The sequence below is a fragment of the Castanea sativa genome, chromosome 2 (genome assembly GCF_040712315.1).
Source record: "Castanea sativa cultivar Marrone di Chiusa Pesio chromosome 2, ASM4071231v1".
NCBI classification, from domain to species: Eukaryota; Viridiplantae; Streptophyta; class Magnoliopsida; order Fagales; family Fagaceae; genus Castanea; species Castanea sativa.
In genome coordinates, this window is record NC_134014.1 from 30,986,273 (window position 1) to 31,013,769 (window position 27,497).

General features: G+C 33.3%; 1 protein-coding gene across 1 annotated transcript; it reads left to right on the forward strand.

Moving 5' to 3' along the window:
- The first annotated feature begins 5,545 nt into the window (after positions 1–5,545).
- Positions 5,546–8,832, forward strand: LOC142626462 (actin-7). The gene is made up of 5 exons (XM_075800287.1): positions 5,546–5,972; positions 6,946–7,016; positions 7,111–7,504; positions 7,591–8,204; positions 8,291–8,832. The coding sequence occupies exons 2-5, from the start codon at positions 6,957–6,959 to the stop codon at positions 8,354–8,356; spliced, it is 1,134 nt and encodes a 377-aa protein (XP_075656402.1). The 5' UTR covers positions 5,546–5,972; positions 6,946–6,956; the 3' UTR covers positions 8,357–8,832.
- Positions 8,833–27,497: the final 18,665 nt, after the last annotated feature.

Below are 27,497 nucleotides of genomic sequence, written 5' to 3' on the forward strand. Positions count from 1 at the left end.
TCGACTGGGCAGTGAAGACCGTCAGACCAGTTTCCTGAGGCGATGAGATAGTCGTCTTTCATGCCTTTGTTGGATTTGGGAAGACAGGAAATCAGCTTAACGATGCTAGACCTAGATTTAATATAATATCCTACATTTTTGAATTTATGGCACTCGTACATATAGGCAATGTCATGCCATGTGAGGTTCAGACCCATTTGCTCGTTCAGAGCATCAACACAACCTAAGACTCTAAACACGTTTGGTGTGCATTGGTCTGGGCATAACCTATGGTTGCGAAGGTATTCATTGGTCACGTTTTTCATGGGGAGGGTCATCCCACCTTTTATGAAGGCGATCATGGGAATGATGACTTCTCCCTCTCTCCTAGCGTTACCTACGGCTTCTACTAGGCAATATCTTAAGCCTACGTCATCAGGAATTTGGTATTTGGCCCTAAAACCCTCCATACCGGCGTCAATATCTACTAAACACTTAAATCTACCCATTTGGTGGGAGCGAAAATGAAAGTTTGAAGAAGGAAAGGGGTTTAAATGGTGGTCGAGGACAGAAGCCGAGAAGGAATGAGTAAAGAAAAGTGAAAACTTACGGGAGTTGGTTATACGATTCTTCACGAGCTTCTGAAGAGAAAAAGTAATGATTGACACTTAGATGCGACTGATTTCTGAAAGAATGAATGAAAGTACGGGTTCCCAGGCGTTTTGACGTGCGGGAGGCGGCCTCGAAATTAAAATTCTCCTGCTTAAATTTTTAGAGCCAATCTGGGCCGTCGGATGCATATCCCACCATTGAACGTGGGGAACATGATGTAACTTGCGGTCATAAATGCGCGCGTTCTGGGTTTCAAAGCATCAGAGACGGTTTAAGAGAACGAAAGGGCCCCTACACGTGCGGCGGTCTGCAAAGCGTGTGGAGGGTGCGCTGTTTGATTCAAAACTCTATTTTTCTCCTCGGATGGGAGGGAAAAATAAAGTTTTGAGGGGCTATTGTGGGGGGTAAAAATGTTCGAACAAACGTTTGGGCTTTGGACCTGATTGGTTAATACAAGTCTGTTTGGTCAGGGTCCATAGGCCCACAGGTCAGTTCGCACTATAGTGGTCCGAGGAGTTGTCCGAGAAGGAGTATATCCTCGGACAGGCCCAGCAATGACCCTGGGACTTGCTAGACGGATTGAAGGCAGAATTATAGAAGAACTAGTGGGTAAAAGTGTGATCCAAGCACCCTTTAGAAGCAATAACGTGTGAAAAATATCTGAGAAAAAAACTGCTACCACCACATTAAAGGCCCTGCGTCTACCTCCCTGGCCGCATTAATGGGGAAATGACCTCTGAACAGTAAATTTCAGCCTTCCTGCTATTATTTGAAGACTTCAAGAAGGTGGTGGATGGGACAAGTATCTAAGGGGAAGGTTTGTATGACACGTGGATGAAAAATGGAAGAAGAAGAAGTATATAAGAAGACGAGAGAGGAAAGAAGGGGGGACCTACTTCAGAGCTAAAAAAAGAACTAAGAATTGTAATCTTTGGCATAGAAAGAGAAGTACTATACAACTCGTCATCGGCTTACATCCGAGAAGGTTTCTTTGTCATATTTACTTATCATTTGCATAGATTGTGGCACTTTAGCCTGTTAATCAACTTCCAACATCCCAATCCTAGGTTTCAAACCCATACTCTACAAATTTTATTGTATAAGGCTTATTGGGCCTGAGCCCATCACTTGTTTTTGGGTTCGGGTACAATTGTGCACTTACAGGGTATTTTTGACATTTTTTGAAATTATAACTAATTTTCTGAATCCTCTTAATATATAGAAGATAAATATAAATGGGTCATAAATGAATAACTGTGTAATTATGTACAACTTATCTATTTGCCACCTCTACGTTAGAGCTTATTAATAAAAAAAATTTATTTATTCTTAGAATGATGGGATAGTTGTCTCAAAAATTATAATTGGTTAAGTAAAATATGATTTGTTTTCTTTTTTAAAAATAAAATATGATTTTGGTTTATATTTAATTATGTGTTATATTTTAATTTGTCATTTTTTGGGGAGAAATATAATAATTTTTCCGTAAACTATGAATTTAAATTTATACCCTTTTTTGGGCTATAAAATGTTGAAGTTTTGAAAATATCTTAATCTTAACCAATTATTCAAATAACAATTGTTAATGTGACAAATATTTGTGTATGAATGTTCTAATAAAAAATAAAAAAACAAAAGATTTTTTTTTTAGTGAGAATTTTAACTTATGATGTCTGCCCCTAATTATAATTCCTTTTCATCAAATCAAAGCACCAATTGGTTTTTGTTGCAGGTGAAGATTGAATTGTAGATTTTTTTATTTAACCATTAGAAACTTTACCAACGAAGCTAACTTATATTACTTTCACAATCACAACATACAAAAAGAGGTAAATTTTATATTATATAAAATAATAAAATAAATGAATCATTATAGTTCTTGGCGTATATTCAACATGTTTCCCATTTAAAAAAAAAAAAAACTCGTTGCATAATATTTGGTTTATTTTAATTTTTAAATTGTTACAATAGTGGGGAACTTTTTTTTAATAAGTAGTGGGGGAGATTTGAACATTAAGATGTCATTTGGTATGGAGTAATGTTTTAAGATTCTTGAGAATATTTAAAGATTCTCTACCATTACTATTTTTAGTTGCAAATTGTATAAGAGAATTAGATGTTTGAAATGGAGTGTATCTGAATTCCCATTCAATCCAATTTTGTAGAGATGTGGATTCCCTTCAAAACAGGTGGGTACCCACATTCCCAGACGAATAGAAAGTTATATATATATATATATATATATATATATATATATATATATATATATATATATAATTTTACCTATTCCTTCATACCCTTAACTAATAGGAAAAAACATATTTATCTATTTTTCAAAATAATGGTTAAGAATTAAAAAGAAATTTTTTTATTTTTTTATTAACAAAGCATGATGTTGTGATTTCCATGAAAACAATAATTTTTAAAAAAAACTTTTGTATTATTTGTGTCATTTGAAGAATGTTTGAATTTAATTTTAGTGAGTTTGTCATGATTTATTTTTTATATTTATATTTATATTTTATTTAGTTGGAAGATGATTAAAAAGAAATGGATTGATATTGTGTTAATAAATATAAAAATATGTTAGGAAAAATAAATAATTCTTATAAAATTCTTAGGTATAAACATAAGAATGTCATATTCTTAGAAATCTTAGTAGGTTCCTAATCAAACCAAACATAAAATTAGTTACATTTCCCGGATCAGATTCTTACAAATTTGGATGCCGAGAGTAATGCAAATTCCTTCAAACCAAATGCCCCCTAATTCTTCTTGTAAGTGAGACCAAGCAATGCTACTAAATTATAAGACTCTTAGGAACATAATATGTTATATTGACATTATAAAAACGTGTCTGAAAAATGTTTTTGTCATTAGAGCGTTCTCATTAGGTTAATTAAACTAGAATTTGGGTAAAAATGAAACTAAACTCCAACAAAAACATCATGCATTACCCTCAATACTTTAGCATAACAAACAACAAATTAACAATAACTTAATACCTTTATTGTGTTACTATTCATCAATAGGCTAAAATAATTTTTAATTTAATATCTCTCTCTCTAAAACCATGGTTGTGGACCTTGTGGTGGAGGTTTTATGATCGAAGTCCATAAAGCTTGTAGATTGGAGCAATGCCACCATCACCATGCTTTTCTTCATATGTCAAAGTCCACAAAGCTCTCTCTCTCTCTCTCTCTCTCTCTCTCTCTCTCTGAGATTGCAATCCATAGAGCACGAAGAAATCATGTACGTTGCCACAACAAAATTATCGTTGCTACCCTTTTCTTCCTTCGATATATTAATGACACCGTGATTTGATGGTTGAATTTAATGTTTGATGTTAGATTTAAGAGAAATACTATGTCTACAACAATTTTACAACATTTTTATAACAAATCTTATGTGGTAGGTTGTTATTTGCTATTACTAGTGGGTAAGAAAGTAATTTTAGTGTTGGATTTAAATTTAAAACTTGTAACAATCTACCAATTAGTTTTTGTTGTGAAAATGTTGTAGACGAAGCAGTTCTCTAGATTTAATTGGGTTGGTTTGAATTTGTGTTTGGGTGTTTTTAGTGTGGCTTTGTTTAGTTGTTTCTAATGGTGGTGATTTTAGCCTTCGTTTGGGATAAGGGAATTGAATGGAATGGAAATGAATGAAAAAAATAACTTTAGAATATTTTTTCCTTTCCTTGTTTAGGAGTTTTAATGGAGGGAATTGAAAGTCCATTTCCTTATTTGGGAGTTTAAGTGAGAGAGAATGGAATGGGTAGGAGGAAACATTCATTCCTTTTTATTTTCTTAAAAGCTCAAGTTTCCATTCCTTTGAAATTGGGAGAAATGAGAGGGAATGAAATTAGATTTAATGATTTTTTTACTAAAACTTCCAAAATATCCCTATATATTCAACTCTTTATTTTAAATTAAGGGTCTAATGGTAATATTGTTATAAAATGATTACATTCCATTCCCTTTATGTTATTCCCAAATAAAATTATTTACATTCCATTTATTTTAAAACATCCAATCAAAGTTACTTAATTCTATTCCATTCTAGATAATTAAAGAAAAAAAAATTTAAATAAAAATAATAAAGTATTGAGTTAATATAGTTGTCGGTGAATAATAAATGGGTTAAACCATCAAAAGTGACTAAATTTGGTTAAATAAGCATTGAGTCTCAGGTAAATACTCAAATAATGGTAGATGGTTTTTATTTATTTATTTATTTATTTTGATAAACTAAATAATGGTAGATGGTAGTTTGTACAATCATCACAAAAAATTAAGGGTAAGGCATCTGGAGAAATATCCAAACATTTTTAAATATTGAAGAATTAAATTAAATTATTATAGTTTAAAATTTTCCCTCTAAAGAAAAAAAAAATTATTAGTTTAAAATAGAACTGAAAATCCAACATTGTAGTAACTAGGGGTGTTTGGTTTGTATTTTCAATTTCAAACAATAATTTTCAGTTTTTAAATAACATTACACATATTTTTATATATTTTTTCACCCACACATATTTTCATAAATATTTTCAAGTAACAATTTTTAATTTTTAAACACACCACCACTAATAACTCAAAACTCAAAATGCAACTTTGAATTTGAAAAAGTTTGAGAGTTTTAGCGGAAACTCATGGGGCCCACCAAGCCAAGCCGATCAAGCTGCACCTCTCAAAGCTCGGCTCCCAATGTGATAACTATTTTTTTACTGTATCTGCTATTCTGCTTTACCAAGGAAGGAGAGTGAGTGTGGGAGTGAGAAGCTCGTGAGAGAGTGAAAGCGAGAGGAACAAAAATGCTGAACACGACCCGAGCAGGCCCGACCCGAGCGGGCCGCACGTAGTCCCCGCTTACACGCCTAAGCTGACGTGGCAAAGATCCTGGGAAACAAATCCAACGGCGTAAAATAAAATGAAAAACGTGAAGCCAAAATAAAAACGAAAAAACAATCGAAATGGGATGGGAGACGAGGGGGGTGAAAACTTGAAAGCAAAAGGCTGTCAGCCAGGTCACCCTATCTTTTCTCGTGGTGCAAATGATTCCTCTTTCCTCTTCATTCCTCTCCCTCATTTAAAAAAATTAAATATTTGGTCCTAAATATTTCATCTCCATTTCAAATTCATCCCTCTCTTACCTATATAAACACACACTCATTTTCTAGATCAATCCTCCTATTATTCTCATTCTCCAACAATTTTCACATCTCACCCTTTCTCTCTCTTTGCTTTCAACTCTCCCGTACACACGCACACACACACTCACACACACACACACAGAGAAAGCCTAGCCTTCGTCTTTGGAGGTTGGCTTGCTCTTCTTCGATCTTCGATTTTCTCTCTTTCCGTCGTCGTTTTTCGTTATCTAAGGTAAGTTTGCTCCGATCCGAAGTGTTATTTTATTTTCGCTCTTGTTATCTTGTTAGATTTAGTTTTGTTTATGGATTACGACCGTTCGATCTGATTTTGACCTCGATCGGTTTGTGTACGATTTTATTTTTGTGTGTTGAAGTTTGGTGTTTCTTAGATTGTGTGAATAGATCGGTTTGTTTGCTGAAATTGAGTTAGATTGTTGTGGATTTGTTACTGATCTAGGGTTTTAGTGTAGTTTTTTGTGCTTGTTGACTTGAGATCTAAGAGTATGGAAAGCTTGCCATTCCATTTTTGGTTTGAAATTGAAATATAGCCTCCTGTATGGATCGACTATTTCTCCGATCGATGCGTTTTGTTGAGTCTGTAGTCGATTTTGGTAGTGTTGCTTGGTTTGACTGTCTGATCTGGTTTTTACCGGTCTAGATCTCTGTACGTTTTGGATCATCAAGATTGATTTTAATCTGAATCTTCATTTAATGGTTAAGTTGTATTTTGTTTCAACTGCAATTTCGTGTAGTGATGGAAAAATAAACAATAAATTTGATGATTTTTGAAATTAGGAAGCAAAAATATGAGCATCCTTTTCACTGTTTTTGCCAATATTTTTCAACTAAGAGGTTTAGATCTATTGGATTTTAGTTGTGTATATGTTCAACTAGAAGTCTAGGAAGTTTCTAGTAAGAAAGATAAGTAATAATGCTAAGTAAGTGGCTTCCTTTTGTTTTTCACTTTTTCTCGAGAAATTAGAGAGGGATTTGAAATCTCTTGTTTGCTTAAAATGTATAGCACTGTAGGTGTTATTTCTGATATTGGATAAGATGTTTTGTATCTGAATGGAAATGAATATTTTTGGATGCAATTGCAGATTTTTATTTGTGGCTATGTACAGTGTGCTGGTAGTTGAGTGTCTGTGGATTGTCATTATTATGTTGTACTTTGTGATAATTGTAACTGTGTGCATTACATGTAGGTTTGTAAAAAATGGCTGATGCTGAGGATATCCAGCCACTCGTTTGCGACAATGGAACTGGAATGGTGAAGGTTAGTCAATCCATTTCGTACTTCTTACATGGGCCAAGATTTGTTATTATGTTCACGTATTTGGGAAATCTTCTAATGCATGCTTGGTTTACAGGCTGGATTTGCTGGTGATGATGCTCCCAGGGCAGTGTTCCCCAGTATTGTGGGCCGACCCCGACACACTGGTGTCATGGTTGGTATGGGGCAGAAGGATGCCTATGTGGGTGATGAAGCCCAATCCAAGAGGGGTATTCTTACTTTGAAATATCCTATTGAGCACGGTATTGTCAGTAATTGGGATGACATGGAAAAGATCTGGCATCACACATTCTACAATGAGCTTCGTGTTGCTCCTGAAGAGCACCCAGTGCTTCTCACTGAGGCTCCTCTTAACCCCAAGGCCAACAGGGAAAAGATGACTCAAATCATGTTTGAGACCTTCAATGTGCCTGCAATGTATGTTGCTATCCAGGCCGTTCTCTCTCTGTATGCCAGTGGTCGTACTACTGGTTAGTATCAATCATTATTTCAGCGTGAATTTCATAAACTTGTCATCATATTATAACAACCCTAAATTGGCTTCTCATTGTAACAGGTATTGTGCTTGACTCTGGTGATGGTGTGAGTCACACTGTGCCAATCTACGAAGGGTATGCCCTCCCACATGCCATCCTCCGTCTGGACCTTGCTGGTCGTGATCTCACTGATGCTTTGATGAAGATTCTCACTGAGAGAGGGTACATGTTCACCACCACTGCTGAACGGGAAATTGTCCGTGACATGAAGGAGAAGCTTGCATATGTTGCCCTTGACTATGAGCAGGAACTTGAGACTGCCAAGAGCAGCTCCTCCGTAGAGAAGAACTACGAGCTGCCTGATGGTCAAGTCATCACAATTGGAGCTGAGAGATTCCGTTGCCCAGAAGTCCTCTTCCAGCCATCTCTCATCGGAATGGAAGCTGCTGGAATTCACGAGACCACCTACAACTCTATCATGAAGTGTGATGTGGATATCAGAAAGGATCTCTATGGAAACATTGTTCTTAGTGGCGGTTCAACCATGTTCCCTGGTATTGCAGACCGGATGAGCAAGGAGATCACCGCACTTGCCCCAAGCAGCATGAAGATTAAGGTTGTGGCACCACCAGAGAGGAAGTACAGTGTCTGGATCGGAGGATCAATCCTTGCATCCCTCAGCACCTTCCAGCAGGTGAATTGCCTTTTCACCATTGTTAGTTTCATTTTTGCATATTTTCTTTGTTCAAGAGTGACATGCTTTGTTTTGTGTTGAATTAGATGTGGATTTCCAAGGGTGAGTACGACGAGAGTGGTCCATCCATTGTTCACAGGAAGTGCTTCTAAATTCTACAACAGTGCTTTGATGGTGAGTTTTATTTCCATTTAGTTGGCTTTTCGTGTCATGTGTCATGTGAACTCGATTTGGTTGACGTGGAGAAGTGTCGGGGTAGTATCACTGAAGGAGGGTATGATATTTTGATCTTGATGTATCGAATCAAAGCTTTTCATCTGCACGTGAGAGGCTTGTAATTGTCCTCTGGATGTGGTTCGCACAAAATTGGTCCTCAAAGTCCTTGCTCACCTTGCATTATCTGTGGTTCAACCATGTCCTTTAGTAGGATGTTTGTAGCAGGAGAGTGATTGTGCTGTTTTTTTCCCGTTTAATTTTTTCCCCTCTTTCCATATTTGACGGTTTTTTTCCCTGGGAACATTAATGTTAATAGCTATTGTATGAGAAAATTTTATGCTAGTGTCAGTTTGCGGTCATAAACTTTCTATGGAAATTATATTTAATTACTGGCTTGAAAGCTTGTGAAGTATCTTTCGCACTCTGTGTGCATTTGGCATGTTTGTTTTATTTTTGTTCTCGGTAAGTGTAATTTTTGTCATGGTATGCTTGTCCGCCTCAAAATAGTTGGCAATCTGAGCTTATGCCGTTTTAAAATTGCCCCTCATATAATTTGGTAATAAGTAGTGTGTGTGTGTGTATATATATACATATATATATATAAAGAATCCGCCATTGCTTTGTATCATTGGAGCTGGAGGAATATCAATAATTAAAAAGAATCTAAACTTTGAAATTCGCATATATATATATATATATATACACATACACACACACACACACACTCTGGTATCTACTGTCTAGTTGGTTTTATTATTTCTGAACGGGTGCTTTAATGAAGGTTGCATTTTAAATTGCTTCGGTCGTGGTAGTTGGTACTTTTCGGTGGCGAGTCTGATGGGAAATCCTTTTTACCCTCGTGGCTGGTCTTGTTAGACATGGTCCTTCTAAATTCCGTAAATGTTGGTAGTTTCTGAAGAGATTTTAGATTCAGTTAGTAGTTGATAACATAGCAAGGGGCTGGTAAAAATGATAGTTTGTTGTACGACGAATTTTACATCTGTTGAGTTGTATGTTTTTATGAATATGAGAAATTGACTCACAAATGAGCCAATCACTAACACTAATTATTCATCATTAATAACTTTTTTTGACAGAAAAGCGGTAAAATTCATCATTAATAACTTGACACTTGAGATATGTATTGCTAATTTTGGTGTATTTGATAGATTGGTAAAAATGCATTTTTTGTTGTATTTTATAACGTAACAACTGAAAAAAAGGGGGGGTGTGAAAGACTTTTATGTATTCTCTCTCTGTGGGCTGGCATCGTGCGGTGGTCTAAAGCTTTGAAATAAGCCACCAACCGATCAAGTAAAGGGGGAAGAAAATTTGAATCATGCGACATGTTTGCCAACTGTGGCTTTTGAATGAAAGTGCTAATAATTAATATATCAGGGAAGCAAAAGAAAGGTATCAATAAAAAGATAAGTAGGTGTTGATTAAAGTTACTACAGCCTCAAGCCAAATGTCTTGAGCAAGTCCAGTGAATTGGTCAAAAAAGGCAGAATCCTAAGGTGATAAGAATTAAGAAAACTTTGTATTATAAATTAAACATTGACATGACCCTTAAATTCACAATAATTTGAGCTTATTAGGCCACTTAAAAAGCGAAAGGGAGAGGAAAGCTAAAAAGAAGAATAAAAAAAGAAAGGAAAGGTCTAGTGTTGCAAGTTGCGTAACTTTTGAATGTATATTCTTAGGATCGAAGTAAAGAGATGGGGTCATATGTCATAACTGCCGGCTGCTGCAGTTTTACGATTGGAGGTGTCTCCTCAGTGACTTTTGGATGATCATTCATTCAAGCAACTTGATGTATTCGCAACTATCATTGCCCAATTGAAAAATGAGAAATATGCAAATTTATACTCTCCAAGATCTTGGGTAAGAAATACACTCGGAGCAAGGTTGTCAAAATCGAGATTTTACATAAGATCGTGGGAGGCAGGTGAGATTGTAGATTGTAGGATCGAATCGTTAATCGTAAGATCCTACATTATTTGAGGAAAAACAAAAAATAGACATTGGTATGTTAAATAATCACATAAATTATACATTTATTGATATAATTAACATATATCACTATAGCCATTTGTAAGTATCATTTAAAGAAGCCAAACAGCTCAAAATGTGACACTCTATAGGGATATTTTTTATTTGGGTCCAACTGACACCTCTCTACATTAGAGTGGGAAAACTTGGTTTATTGAGATTTTATTTTTCATTTAAGTCCAATTGAGCCTTCTATCAAGTTAAAGAAGATTACAAGAAACCAAGGTCATTAGAGATTGTCAAAATTGTACGATCCTATCGATCCTAAACGATTGAAAGATCTTTGAAAGATTCAGATCGTTTTGGGCAGGTGGGATCATAAAATCGTAGAATCTTAGGATTCAAATCGGGATTTTGACAACCATACTCGGGAGTAAAAGTAATTTTTTAGTGAAAAGACCCATAGATCTAGAGATTTTGTCTTGCACAAGGTTGTGACTTGTAACTCTATATAAATGAAATAAGTTGGCAAGGTCTTATTAATCGTCGGTTCTTCAGATTTAGATGTTCCATAAAAAATAGAATAGAAAAAAGAGCCACCATGAGATATTCTGAGTTTTCTCAAATTCGGGCTGTGCTCATTACATAAGAACTAATGTGTAGCCTCGTGACTATGCTCGAATATAATTAAAAATAATCACAATTATATCGTTATATATATACTAGTTATAGGCCCATGTGTTGTACGGTTTTATGAAAATCTTATAAATATATGTATAAATAATTATGTATTCAAATAATTATTATAACAAAATAAGTGCTAATTTGTTAGTGACGTGAAGTATTGTTAAAAATAATATCAATGATTAAAAAATGTTAGAAGTATTTTTTTTCATTTGGAAAATCTTTGAATACATAGTACACTGTTTTTAGAGCACCCTTGTTCTTCTTCGTCATTGTTCTTTATTAAAATCTTTAGACATAGTATTTTAAAAATTGGCCACTTTCAAGAGATAGAACTATTCAAAGAATAATAACCTTTAATTTGTTCTAATTATAGAACCTTTCATAATTTTTGCTTCTTGTACGTTGCACGATTTTTATACATAAATTCATATAATACAAAATTTATTTGAGAAACAAAAAGAAAATGAATAGTTTGCATTGTGAGAGAGACACTACGTGTAAATGAAAAAAAAAAAATTGTAGAGCTCTACGTATAGATTACACATCTTTGTTAGGACGCTTGGAATCTTTTATGAAAAACTTGAAAAACAAAATCAAGAAAAAAATTAAACGGAGTTTAAAAAAGAAATTGAACAGTATAGATTGTAAATTTGTATATGAGTTTATGACCATTTAATACCAGGCTTTAAAATAAAAATTTTTTTCTATAAAGAGTTATCATTTCCACTTTGATTTTACTACTTTAGTCAAATAAGTTCCATAATCACAAGGAAAAAAAACCTATTTTATAATGATGGTCCAAAATTTTGCAATTTAAAACCAAAAATATAAAACGATTAATGAAGAATTTGTTGGGAATAGAAAATTATACTAATAATTAGCAAAAAAAATATATTAATTAATGTTGCAAATGGATACATAATTCTATGCACACTTTACATAAATAAATGCTGATATTCAAAATAAAAATTGTAAGGACACAATTTAAGCCTAAACCCACAGTTAGAAGGGGATGGGTCTGAAAGGCCTTTTACAATAAAAATTTGTAGAGAGTGGACTTGAAATCTAGGTTCTAATGATGTTAGATGACCAGAATGATGGGCCTCATCACAATGATACACACAAGGAACTGTTTATGTGAAAGAATCTTCTCCTCAGACTCAAGCTGAGGATGATTTATATTATCTCTTCCCAAGATAGATTACAACTAGGGATAATGAGGTCTACAATGTTTTTTTCTCTATTTCTCCCGATCTCATTTCTTGAAGGTCCCTTCTTCCTTTTATATTCCCTCCTTCTTCTCCTCTTCATGCTCCACGTAAGAGTTAGATTATTGGTTTAGCTCCTTGTCCCATCCACCTCCCCTGAAGTCTTTGAAGACAGGAGCAAGGCTAAACTCTGACGCTCAGATCTCACTTCCCCATTAATGCGGCCAGAATAGTTTTTGCGGAGCATTCATTGTGGTGGCGGTGATAGCAACTTTATCTTAAATATCCTACCGCCCTTCTCTTATCTTCTACGTATACCATACTTACCCTTACCTATAGGATCTTCTAGAATAGTGTTTGTGGAGATCAACCAGCCTTTCTTCTACCTCGGCTTTAGAGAGCCGAGGACATATACCTTCTCGGACCATTCTCTTAGACATGCTTGACCTGTATCACTTCTCTACTTTTTAGCATTGCTTTGTGGGCTGACATTTACACATCCTCGGACCATTCAGTGTCCTCGGATTGGGCTTTTAGCCCAAAAAATACTCTTGGGCCAACCCCACACTCAATCCTGGGCCCAATGACCCTACAAAAAGTAAAAAGGGAACAGTATGAAGGAATCATACTTGACAAAATTTAATTCATTTTGTTTGATAAATTATATAAAATAAATCCTATTAACTTAGTTTTAGTGTATTTAAGTGATCTAGAAAAAATAATGAAGCATATACTTTTGAGCCTAATCACATCCAGCAAAATAATAAAGCATTCAAAATATTGAAAGGCAATTTATGTCCATATATGCTTGCACGAGATACGTACTTGTCCATAGTAGCAACGGAAGCCTCTTCTTTGAGATGAAGAATCAATGTAATGCTAATAAATAATAAAAAAAAAATAAATAAAAAAGAGAGAAAGAGAGTGATGTTGATTTTTTTTATTATATAAATGATGCAAAAATTCATATCTAGTTAAAATCTAGATGATGAAAGACAACTTGCAAAAATGACAAATTTAACAAAAAGAAAAACACGGCTAGGTTTTAGTTGCCCTGACAAAAAAACAAAATGTATCATAGATAATCAACAAATATTAAGCACTGAATTTAACACTACTTTCACTTATCATCCTCATCATCATCGGCTACGGAGTTAAAGCCATTCAATCTCTCAATCAATTTGGCCTTGCTTTCCCCATATGAAAGCTTCTTCAAGTCGAACCTCTTGTGCTCCTTTGGAGGTTGTTTCTCAGACTTCTAATTTTTATAGATTTTTATTTTTTGTTTAAAATGTCATCAAAGTAGAAATTATCAAATTAATGGAGATATATACTATTTCTTTGGGATAGATTTATATTAGTCACCTCTTGAAGAATATGGATTTTGCTTATCCCTTAATAATCAAGTTTTGTAACTTGATATTCTGATAAAATAATATTAATTTAATAATAATAATTAATAAAATTTAAGTTGTAACTTGAGGAAAATAGAAACAACAAAAATGTGGGACGAGATTTAAATTTAGAAATTTTTTAAAATAGACTTTTAATTAGAGTAGAATTAAAATTTTGAAAATTTAGATGATAAATATTATCTAAATTAAATTTTTGTATGTAAAATATTATCCCTTAATTTAAGAAATATATCCTAACAAATAAAAAAATAATGTTAATTAGATGATATATATTTTCTAAATTAAATTTTTGTATGTTAAATATTATCCCCTAATTTAAGAAATATATCCTAACAAATAAAAAAAATAATGTTAATCTAATTTTATTTAATGATAAGAATGAATTAGAGTCTTGGTAGTATACTATTCTTTTTTAGTTCTTTAAAAATTTAATACAATTTTTGCAATTTGGTAAAGCCACGTGGAGCAACCACGGCGTCTAAGCACAACTTTTAGGAAAGTTTTTTCAAGTCCAACCTCTTGTGTTCCTTTAGAGGCTGTTTCTCAGACTTCTTATTCTGATAGATTTTTTTTTTCTTTTTGTTTAAAATGTTATCAACGTAGAAATTATCAAATTAATGGAGATATATATTGTTTTTTGGCATAGATAAAGATTATCAAATTAATGGAGATATATACTATTTCTTGGGATATATTTATATTAATCACCTCTTGAAGAATTTGGATTTTGCTTATCCCTTAATAATCAAGTTTTGTAACTTGATATTTTGATAAAAAAAAAAAAAAATAATAATAATTTGTAATATTTAAGTTGCAACTTTAGGAAAATAGAAATAACAAAAACGTGGGATGAGATTTAAATTTAGAATTATTTTAAAATAGACTTTTAATTAGAGTGGAATTAAAATTTTGAAAATTTAGATGATAAATATTATCTAAATTAAATTTTGTATGTTAGATATTATCCTTTAATTTAAGAAATATATCCTAACAAATAAAAGAAATGTTAATTAGATGATATATATTATCTAAATTAAATTTTTGTATGTTAAATATTATCCCTTAATTTAAGAAATATATCCTGACAAATAAAAAAATAATGTTAATATTTTCATTTAATGATAAGAAAGAATTAGAGTCCTGATAGTATACTATTCCTTTTTAGCTCTTTAAAAATCTAAAAATTCAATAAAATTTATACAATTTGGTGAAGCCACGTGGCGCAACCACGACGCTCAAGCCCAACTTTAATTGATTTTAGACTCTTTAGTTTTTTGCACCTAATAATTCACTTGCCATAGAAATTAAAAACTTATATGGACACATGACGGAAAATTAGACTCCAATTTAGAACCTAATTAAATTTGGACTCTTCAATTTTTACATTCAATAATTTACTTGACACAAAATTAAAAATTAAATGGGACACTTGACACAAAATTGAGAATTTAGTTCAAATTTAATTGGATTTTCTCTAAATTTTGGTTATATATATGTGTGTGTGTGTGTATATATATATAGATTTGGGATAGGAGTTGCTAGTTTTTTAGAATTAAAAAAAAAAATGGTTGTTTTGTTGTTCATATAAAAAGAAAAAAGAAAAAAGAAAAGTTGGTTGTTTGTTTTACAAAATTATCAAGAATTACCATTCAAATGAGAATCTAAATTCCCATCATACGGGATAATTCTAACTCCCTCCTTTTAGGTATGAAATATCACATCTTGTGTGTGTGTGTGTGTGTGTGTATATATATATATAAAAGGTTAGGTTCAAGTTACATTTGGTGTAACTTTAATCAATGCTACACTACTTCTAACTTGTTATAGAATTCATATTTTGAAAATCTCACCATTAAATTCCATGGCCTCTATGTTCTTGACATTCATGCCAATTTTCATGTTAATCAAATTTAATTTACAATTCGACTCATAAACTCATCTTTTATGCATTACTTTAAACTACAAAAACTTAAATTTAAAAAATTGATTGATGATATGGCTATTGATCTTTGATCATCTTGAAATTTTACAAACATGGAGAATATACAAAGATAATATAAACTAATAATGGATTTGTCAAAATTCACATTCAATTAAAAAATATTGGGTGGTGTAATATTGCTTAAAGTTACACCAAGTGTAACTTGAACCCAATCCACACACACACACATATTACTTATACTTAATGCAACTTATCACATTTTCTTTCTTAAAACTAAGTACATAGAGTTAATATTATACTATATTAACTCATATTCATCACACATGTAAATTTTTTATTAAAGGTCAAGAGAATTTTGTTGCTGGGGTTTAGGTGATAACCTAATGGTAATTGTATCATTTGTGGGGTCTTCCATATTTTTGGTTTAAACCCTATAATTCCCTATCCCCTATATTCAAGTTTTTGGTTTGAATCCTAAAATTCAACTTCTAAGTATACCAAACAACATTAATGTCAGCTTTCAAGAATTTATTATTTTTGAAGTTTGAAATTCCTAACCTGAAATTCACCTAAATGTCAACACTCAAGAACTTACAATTATATCTATATCTATATCTATATATAAATATATATATATATATATATATATATATATATATATATATATATAATTGCTTTGAATTTATGTTGTTTGTTTTGATGATAATTGTTCTTTTATTAGGTCAAGACACCAGATAGTTTTGATTTAGACATGATTCAAACCTAAGTCCCTTATTTGGTAAGAAAAGATTTTACAAGTTGAGTTAACTGGAACATATAATTAAGGGTGTCCATGGATTGGTTTGGGTTGGGTTAGTACCCTACTCGCAACTATCGTGATTAGATTAGGTGGAGAAGAACCAAATTTGCTGCTGATTGGTAAGGAGATTGGATCAAATGGATTAGATACTCATTGGGTATCGGTCGAATTTCGGTGAAACTGGAGATTCCAAAAATATTGTTTGGTGAGATAAGGGCGGAAAATAGTGAAATTCTAGTGAGATCATGATAGGAAGAGGCGATAAACGGCAAACATTTGATGAGATCTCACTGGATCTAGTGAAAATCTCACTAGATTTGATGAGATCTCTTTTCAGGTCATCGGTTAGATCGAGTTGCTCGAGTTTTGGAGGAGAGAACCTAGGACTCAACCCTGCTAAAGTCGTGTTTTGAAGGCAGAGACCCATACTGACAGCCCCTGGATTGAATGAGTTCGGTTTAGGGTCCAGTTAGATCCCTCAGGTAGGTTGGGTTAGCGGATCTCTTGGACACCCATTCGTTTAACTATTAATATTTGAAATCTTCAGGAATTGTTTCCCCCCCCAAAAAAAAAAAAAAAAAAATCTTCAGGAACTAAATATTACTAAAATAATATGTACTCCTATAAGATTATTTTAAACCATTAAAATTTTTATAATACATAATTTCAAATTCTAAGTATATAAACAACAATAATATCAATTTTCAATAATTTATAATTACGGAGAGTTGAAGTTCTCAACAATGGAACTTGCACTAGAGGTTAAATTGCATGAAATTCCGAAGTATGTATCTACCCTCGGGGAAAGGACTTCCGAAAATGAGAATACTGCGAACTGTGTGCTCACCAAACTGAGACAGTCAGCCATGTGTTGTGGGAGTGCCCTTTTGCGCGGAATGTATGGGCGTTATTCAAGGGAAGCATCCAGAAATGCAGCAACGAGCATACTGATTTCCTCCTCCTCTTTCAGAAGATGTGGCAGAAGCTCAGCCTTGGGGAGCTGGAGAAGTGGGCAACTACAGCTTGGTGGATTTGGCATGCTCGAAATAAAGTATACTTTGAGAGGGTCCAGCTCCATCCGAAGGTCATCTTTGAGAGTGCAATAAAATGGCTTGAGGTATATCAACGTCTAAATGAGGCACAACGTCTATAGTTGGGACTCAGTGAAGGTGCTTTCTAATTCTTTTATGGATTGTATGTCTAATGAAACTCTTGTGGGACATCGCAACATGTGTATGTTGTTTGCTGATGGTCCACCCAAAGACTAGATGTTTGGTCTAGTTTAATACCCTGTACATTTGATTTTTTTGGAATAAAAAATTTCTATCGTTTCGGGCTCAAAAAAAAAAAGGGTGTGCAAACTCGTGGCAAAATAACTCATTTATGGAGTTTGTAACGCTGGGATCTAACCTTTGGCATTTACTTCAACAGTATTTTTCTCGAATGCTTACTGACATCAATGAATGAATCCATGTTGCATGTGAAATCATTTTGACATTTTTTGGATTAACTTTTACTCCAAGTTGCATTGATTTCTTATATAAACATGGGGTGTGCATCTTTCAACGTGGCCAAACTATATGCATGAAGCTTTGAAGGGTGGGTTCGCGGCAGGGGTTGCACTTGCACACTTGCCCCAGACTAGAGATATACCAATTTTGTCCGTAGCGCTCGAATTAGTAGAACTGATATAGTGAAGTTTTGACTAGGTCAAGAGCCCTGAAATTATCCACCCAAAAAAAAAAAAAAAGCCTTGAAATTAAGATGTCATTTTTGGTCTTATAATTAAGTGGTTTTGTTTGGTGTTTATAAAGAGAATCAAGTTCCACATATACTTCAAAGATATAATTCAAATAAGTCAGGTTGAGTTTGATGAATTTGTGGTTTGAGTTGGATGAATTTGTGAATTTTTTGACCTGATTTGAACTTGCCTAATTTGTGGCCCAAAAAAAATAAAAAAAAGGCAACCCACCCCAACTGGCCGGGCTGGGGTGGTTTCGGCTTGTCAGTGGTTGGCTGCACAACCCAAGTACCCAACCGGTGCCTTTGAATTGGTATAATTTAAAAGCTAAGCTCCACCAATAAATCGTCTTACACAACCTCAAATTTCATCAATCTCTACAAAATTTCCCTCTTTTGTGATTCATTCATAAAATCATCATCATTAGTGAGAATTTTGCTCCTCCGTCACCCCCCAACTTTATAGCTGAATTGTTATTTGAGCGCAAATTTGTGACGCACTAGTAGCCTTCGTTGGCTCATTTGTTGATGTCTGTAGGCTCGACTTCCCTTAAACAAATTCGATCGGTTCAAAAAAAAAAAAAGTCACTCAAAGTTTGACCCATGGCAATTGCAAAAAGAACCTCAACTAGTTGCTTTATGGTTTATACGTACGGTTTAAAAATTTAGTAAACTAAGTGAAAATTAAGATAAGAGTGAAGTTAGATTATCATGTAAAAGTTACTCCAAAACTTTAGAGAATTGTTACATTCAATCATTCACAATATTTTCACAACAAATCATAAATGGTAAGTTGTTATTGGTTCTAATTTGAACCTATTACTGAAATTATTTTTTTACTTGCCAATAATAGCCAATAGCAGTCAGTCATTTAAAATTTATTTTGAAAATATTGTGAACATAGTATTTTTCAAAACTTTAAAGTGGATTATGTGAAAAAAAATCTCTCAATAAAGTTGCTTTATATGGCTTAAAAATTTTGTAAACTCAATAGGCGAAAACTACATTTTCACTCTATTCCCACATTGCTTCTTAACCTTTTTTTTCACCGCTTTTAGTCCCTATTTTGGAAAAACGCGTTTTGCTTTTGTTCCTGCCATTACATTAGAGACGAAAATTGCACAGGTGGCAAACGGAGTGCACTGGTGGCAAACGGAGTGCACTGTTAGCACACTAAAAGCTAACGTGACCATTAAAATAATAATAATAAATGTTATTTGGCATTAAAAAAATGACACATCAGCATTTAAACTAAATAAAATTAATTTTAACTAAATAAAAAAATAAAAACAGAATTAAAAATCAACATCTACAGTATCAACATCTAGTTCTACCACCACCTTAGACACAGCTTCGGGTTTTCTTTTCTTTTTAGTTGGTCCAGAGGGTGCAGACATGGTGGAACTTGGATTTTCATATTTCCTTTTCTTTTTTGATGATCCACTACAACTCTCATTGTGCCTTGGGCTAGCAGGAGCAAGGTGCCCATACACTTCACCTTTCAACCCAAGCCGTGTCATCTCTTCAATTTCAGACGGGTATGGACAGCTACTGACTCGGTTAGTAGAACTTGCAACATTCTGCGATCGCAAGTTAGCATCTTCAATCCTTTCGTCTTCAGAACCAAAATCTTCATCATCAATATTTTCGTCTCCATCCCCAAGCTTTGAAATTGTAATCAAAGTTCCTCCTTGCTGGCAACGGAACGCTTCTCAGCAACAAAATCCAAAAACTCTTCAACGGATCTGGGTTTTTGAGTTTGATATAATTTTATATTGTTATGGATCTGTGGGATTGTTTTTGAGCTGTTTTTGGATTATGGGTTTTGTTTGGATCTGGGTTCCTCTTTTTTTTTTTTTTTTGGTAATGAATTTTTGAGTTTCTCATTGAATGGGTTTTAATAAATTTCTAGAATTTGATTTTGACGAGGGTTGAATTCGTGTGAAGAACTGGAGTGGGTTGGAGAAATTGTGCAATCTTGGAGTTTGGCAGAAGTTTTGGTGGATATTTGGCAGAGACTTTGTGGCAGTGGCGGTGGTTTTTGTGCAAATTGTGGGTTGGTGTTCTTGGTTTCAACATACATTTAGAACTTAATTCATGTTAATTTTGATTTTGATTATTTTTTTGATTTTTTATTTAGTTAAAATTAATAAATTAATTTTTTTTAATTTAGATGCTGATATGACATTTTTTAATGCCAAATAATATTTATTATTATTATTTTAATGGTCACGTCAGCTTCTAGTGTGTTAATAGTGCACTTTGTTTGCCACCTGTGTAATTTTCGTCTCTGATGTAACGGCAGAGACAAAAATGAGACGCGTTTTTTAGGATAGTGACTAAAAGCGATGAAAAAAAAAGTTATGGACCAAAGTGGGAATTGCGTGAAAATGTAGAGACAAAAATGTGATTTTCGCCAACTGAATAACAATTTTGAAAGATTTATTTATTCATTTTTGATAATATATATATAGGTAAAATTGAGAGAAAATCTAATTAGATTACAAATTAGAATTAGAATTCAATTAGAGTCTAATTTTGGGTCCTGTGTTTCATTTAATCTAAAATTTTGAATTTTTGTGCCAAGTGAGTTAATTTAGTATAAAAATTAGATTTCAATTAGAATTTAATTTTGTGTCACGTATTCCATTTAATTTATTTATTGTTTAATTTTTTGTGCTAAGTGAGTTAATTTAGTGTAGAAAACGAGGAGTCCAATATAAATAAACCTAGGTAATATATATATATATATATATATATATATATATATATATATATATATATATATATATTAATAGGCAAAGCTTAGAGAAAATTTAATTAGATTTTAATTGGATTTTAAATTTTGCACCATGTGTCCTATTTAATCTTTAATTTTGTGCTAAGTGAATTATTGAGTGTAAAAATCAAAGAGTCCAAATTTAATTGTATTTTAAATTGGATTTTAATTAAATTCCAATTTTTTTCTATGTGTCCATCTAAGTCTTTAATTTTTATGGCAAGTGAATTATTGGGTGCAAAAATCAAAGAATTTAAAATCAATTAAATCCTAATATATATATATATATATATATATATATATATATATATATATTAAAAGATAAAGTTTATGGAAAATCCAATTAGATTTTAATTGAATTCATAATTTTGTGCCACATGTCTCATTTAATTTTTAATTTTTTTAAAGTGAATTATTGAGTGTAAAAATCGAAGAGTTTAAATCCAATTAGATTCTAAATTGAATTTTAATTGGAGTTTAATTTTTCGCCATGTGTCCATCTAAGTTTTCATTTTTGTGGCAAGTGAATTATAATTGGGTGCAAAAACTGAAAAGTCTAAAACTAATTAAATTCCCAATGACATATATATATATGAGATGGGTTCAAGTTACATTTAATGCAACTCTTCTACAGTTTCACCATTCTTTAACCATTGATTTCAATTAAATCTAATAGTTAATAACACACAAGCTGCCATGTCCTCAACTTCTAAAAATAAATAATCTAATGCATTAAAAGTCATTAATTCTCTTGTTAAAAAAAATCATTAACTCCTTCCACCTTTCCCATCTTCTTCTTCTCTCGCTAGAGCACTAACGTCCTTCTCCTCCACTGATCCAGACAACTCATTGGAGCTATATGTAGAATTTAGTTTGTTAAATCTAGTAGTATAATTTGGTTTTAGATATCAATGTAAAACCAATTGAGGCCAAAAATTTAAATATTTTACTGGTCAGACTAGTTAGAGTTCTGTCCCTTGGCAATGATGTGGGGTAGTTCTGATCTAAATGTCAATTTATTAATCCAAAAAAAAAAAAATCTATATTTCTTGAATCTTGTCACTAAAGAGTCATTTTATTTGGTTTCTCTTTAGTGAGAATACGTCTAAAACTGAAGAAAATTACAGATCAATTCAAACTTCATATAACTCTAGCCAAGCCAAATATTTTTTCACGGAATTGATACACTTGTGTAATCCGAACTTTTAAAACAATTGTAATCTACATATTTGAATCTCAAGTAAATCTGTGCATATATAAAATACATCCTATAAGAAATTAATGGGAAGCAAAATTAAAATTGCCTTTGTATCAATTATTTGTAGATCTTATTTGTGCTGCCAAAAAAAAAAAGTCTCCCTCAGAGCATTAAGAGAAAAGGACTAAAACTAATAAATTTTTGTTTTTATTTTTGTGTTTTTTTTAAATACAGGATAGAAATTATACTCTAACTTAATCTAAATGATTAATAAAATTAATCACAAGGATTAAAGCTCACTATTAAATAACAATAAAAACCATTAGAAATAGTTCTTATGTTAAAAACCAATATTAGAAACTAAGCAAAAGAACAAAAAAAAAATGTGGATATTGGCTGGTTGTGGAGATCAGGGAAGAGAGAAGCCGTAAGAGAGAGAGAGAGAGAGAGAGAGAGAGAGAGAGAGAGAGAGAGAGAGAGAGAGAGAGAGAGAGAGAGAGAGAGAGAGAGAGAGAGAGAGAGAGAGAGAGAGAGTGCAAAAGTAAAAAACCAAGAAAATTAATTTTCTCTCACTACACTAAAAATGGTTTGGAATTTAATGATGAAAGAGAGAAAATATATTCTTAATTAGACAAGTTGAAGTGGAAAATAGTGTTTTTTTAGCCATTAGATCTAATTGAAATCAATGGTTAGAAAAATGTGTAATTCTTAAAAAAATGTAAGCTAATAACACGTATAATTTGAACCTCATCTAATTTTTTTTTTTTGAATCATATAATTGTAATTGTTTTTAATTGTACCAGTGCATTTGCATGGGACTACACACTAGTATATATTAATAGGCAAAGTTGAGAGATAATCCAATTAAATTTCAATTAGAGTATAATTTTGTGTCATGTGTCTCATCTAATCTAGACTTTTAAATTTTTTAAGCCAAATGAGATAATTTAGTCTAAAAATTTCATTTCAGTTAGTTAATTAGTGTAGTGTAGGGTCATTGGGCCCAAGAATATGTGTGGGGTTGGCCCAAAGAGTATTTTTTGGGCTAAAGGCTCAATCCAAGAACATTGACTGGTCCGAGGATGTAAGAATGTCAACTCATAAAGCAATGCTAATAAATAAAGAGGTGATACCTGAACAAGTATGTCCAAGAATATAATCCGAGGAAGATTATGTCCTTGGCTATGTAAAGCCGAGGTAGAAGAAGGGCTGGTTAAACACCCACAGAAAATATACTAAAAAATCCTATAGGCAAGGGTAAACATGGTAAATGTGGAAGATAAGAAGAAATGTGGTGAAATATCTGAGATAAAGCTATTATCACCGCCCCCGCATTGAAAGCTCTGCAAACAATTATTCTGGCCGCATTAATGGAAAAGTGAGACCTGAGCGTCAGAGTTGAACCTTACTCCTGTCTCCAAAGACTTCAGGAGGGGGGTGGATGGGACAAGTATCTAAATCAGCAATCTAACCCTTACGTGGAGTATGAGGAAGAGAGGAAAGAGGGGATATAAAAGGAAGAAGGAACCTTCAGGAAGGGGGATCAGAAGAAAGAGAGGAAAAACACTGTATACCTCATTGTCCATACCTGTATCCTATCTTGAGTGAAAATAATAGAAATCATCCTCGACTGGTGTTTGAGGAGAGGATTCTTTCTTGTAAACAGTTCCTTGTGTGTATCATTGTGATCAAAGCCTATCATTTTTGTTATCTAACATCACTAGAACCTAGATTTCAAGCCCACTCTCTACAAATTTTATTATAAAAGGCCTTTCAGGCCCATCCCCTTTCGTCCATGGGTCCGGGCTCAAATTGTGTCCTTACATGTAGAAATGAGGAGTCCAATATAATAAACCTAGGTGATATGTGTGTGTGTGTGTGTGTGTATGTGTCTATATATATAATAAAAGATTAAAGATAATTTGATTAGAATCAAAATCAGATTTCGTTAGCTTTTCATACCAATTAAATTGTTTATATTTTTACTGATATATTTTTTTTTTGAACTAATGAGTATATTTTTTATAATGTTTCTATCTGGATATTTTGTATGTGAAGATCTTAACAATCCTATGCACCTATCCCCATTTCATTTAGAAGATATTATTGAGCCAATTTATTCTTTTATTTCATGTTGTATTTAGTAGAAATTCATGAACAGTGATAGTGAATTGATATTGTATATGTAGTGTTCAATAATGATTTTTAAAATTATATAAATAAAAGCAGTGTAATAATAACATAATTGGTGTAACTAATATCATTAAAATTGTAAGGAAAAATCATTTTAGTACCTCCAAATGTCCTAGTCGAACTAAAGTCCTATATATTTAACAAACCAAACTAACATTAATAACACTACTACAATTCATCATTCTTGTGTGTAAACACGAGTTACATACTATGTTGGGTTAAGATAGCTTGACCCCGATTAATTAATTCAATTATTCAAGTTGATTAATTAGGTTAAATTACTTGCAAATCGTGGAGTCACCAACAAATCACTAAATAAACTAATATGCAGTGGAAAATTAATTAACACGGTGATTTTTTGACAAATAGGGAAAACCTCTCACAAGGCAAAAACTCCACCAGGTGCATTTAAGGTCACTACTCCCAAGAATCCACTAATCAATAATAAAGCGGTTTCAAGTATGAGGAATGTTACCATTACCCTAACCTATCCCAAAATACCAACCTATAGTTGAACCTTCATGATAGGCCAAAAACGTATTGATCCCTTGTGATGGATTAATTGATTAATTAGCCAAGTTTAATTAATTAACCAATTTAACATGCAAACACGTGGTAGCACAAAAAAATCACCAATAAACTAAAGTGCAGTGGAAAATAATTTGACACAGTTATTTGTTTAAGAATGGGGAAAACCTCCAAGGTAAAAACTCCATCGGGTGATTATAAGGTCACCACTCCTAAGAATCCACTATTATCAAAACAAGCGGTTACAAGTAAAGGAATCCCAGTACTTTATACCAACCTACAGTTAAACCCTTATCCAAATACCCAATTGGACTTGTTCTGTAGTGACAATGTCTCATTTCAATGCACGACTCCTAGTACGTGACTAACCAAATGTGTGGATCCTAGGAGTCGACTTCAATCACCAACTTGAGAAAGATGTTGGCTGCAAAATTCTTCAATTCATCCTCACAATGAAGAACAAGAAGATACTTGGTTATAAAATCCTATGGTGCATAGACACAGTAGCTTCTTCACAAAGAGATGAACTAGGGCAAATTTTGTCTCCAGTCACAAATTGCTTGAATAGACTTTGCTCAATGCTTGTGCAACTTGTGTCTACTTTGACGACTCTTAAAATAATCCTTTTATATGTCTAAGGTTGTGAGAAAAGAAGGTCCAAAGACATATCCACGGATTGGAATCAAAACAAATCTAAAAAACTGTTTTTCTTAAACCTCGACAGCTAAAGGTGTGGAGATGCTGTCGAGCCTCGAGGCTGGAACAACTTATTAAAGCTCGATAGATGAAGCTGTCGAGCCAGTTGTTGAGATTTAATGACAGACACTTCTTCAACTTGTTTCTTGGATAGACTTGCATGGTTTTAACACTTAATCTTGAAACAAGGTTTCTTGACGCATTAAACACATCTTAGATTTATCCAAATACAAGTGCATTTTGTCAAAAGATTAGCCAATTACAAAAAAGAATGACATATGTTCTGAACAAGTGAACCACATATGTCCTAACAATCTCCCCCCTTGGCAATCTGTGACAAAACCACAACAAACAAATAAACATATGAGGGAAGTTATAAAGCACTCCACTCATGCTCACTTGTTGAATATAATAAAATCTATCCTAACACAAACTCTTGAAAAACTTTGCAAGAAGAGAGTTTATGGTAAGCATACTTTGACAACTTGTATTTCTGAAACACTTTAAACAAAACATATCAAGGCATCTTTGTGTGAAGTAGAAATAATAGATTGCATACAAAAATAAGAAGCATGTGTATAAAGAAAGAAAAGAAACAACACATGTAAAGATAGGTGAAATAAAACATACAACATCACATATATATATATATATATATATATATATATATATATATATATATATATATATATATATATATCTAAGATAAACATCATGTATGTAAAAATGGTCACAAGACCTAGGTACAAGAACAATGTATCTTCAACAAGAAAGAAAAGAAAAGATCCATGTAATCCTTACTACATCGCTCAAAAACAAACAAACTTTCCCCCTAACAAAAAATCCTTATATCCTAACTATTCCCCTAAGAATGACTACTCTCATATCCAAAAGTACCCTCCCTTTTTGTCACGAGTGACAAAGGGTAAGAGTGTCAAGTAGACATCTCGTCAAAACTGGAAGAGCTAGCATCTCCATCCTTATCATCATCATCATCGCCGGCACCATCATCAAGTGTCTCGGATGCCTCAGGAGGAGGAGAGGGAGACTCCACAAAACCACCAAGGCAAGCTTGCCGTCTAGCAATACGGCCAACACGGGTGTTCACCTGATACAACTCTGTAGAAGGTGTATCAAGGCGAGCATCCATGCTTTGAAATTGTGCCATGATCGCATCCAAAGTCACACCTCCCGCTGAAGAAGAGGGAGTGGAGGTAGAAGGAGTCGAAGGAGTGGGGGGAGCTGCCGAACTAGACCGCCTTGAACGAAACTGCACCTCGCTCCGTTTAACGATAGCGTAGTCAATGGCACACATAACAGAGAAGTGGTCGAAAGAGGGAAAAGGAACAGAAAAATGGCATAAGATCCGCGTGATAGCAAAAGGAAAGATGAGTTTATCTTAGGTAGCCGTATCCCTATACACATCTATGATAGAAATAATGAAATGTGAAGGAAAATCTATAGAAAGATCCTCAAGAAGGGACAATGGAAAATGAGAACGAGACTCTATAATGGAGTTGTAGTGAGAGAGAGGATACAACACAAAAGTCATTACCATGTTCAAGAATCTAGGATTTTTAGCAAAAGGTTGACATGATGTAAACTAATGCTCACCCCAATTAGTTGGGTGCTCACAAAACGCAGAGATCATCTCGTCTTTGGACACAGTCCGTAGACGCTTACAACTGGGGTAGTCAAGATGCGCAATCCTCAAAACACGAAGCACATCTACCAACTCCAGTGTGACTATTATGCGCGTACCTCGAACGCGAGTATGAAAGAGAGGTACTGAAGTATCAGTTCCATGCATGTTGCAGTAAAACTCCTGGATTAGCACGGAAGGACATGTGACCGAGACGTTACATGGTGACTCCCATTCCCGTCTGTGAATGACATTGGG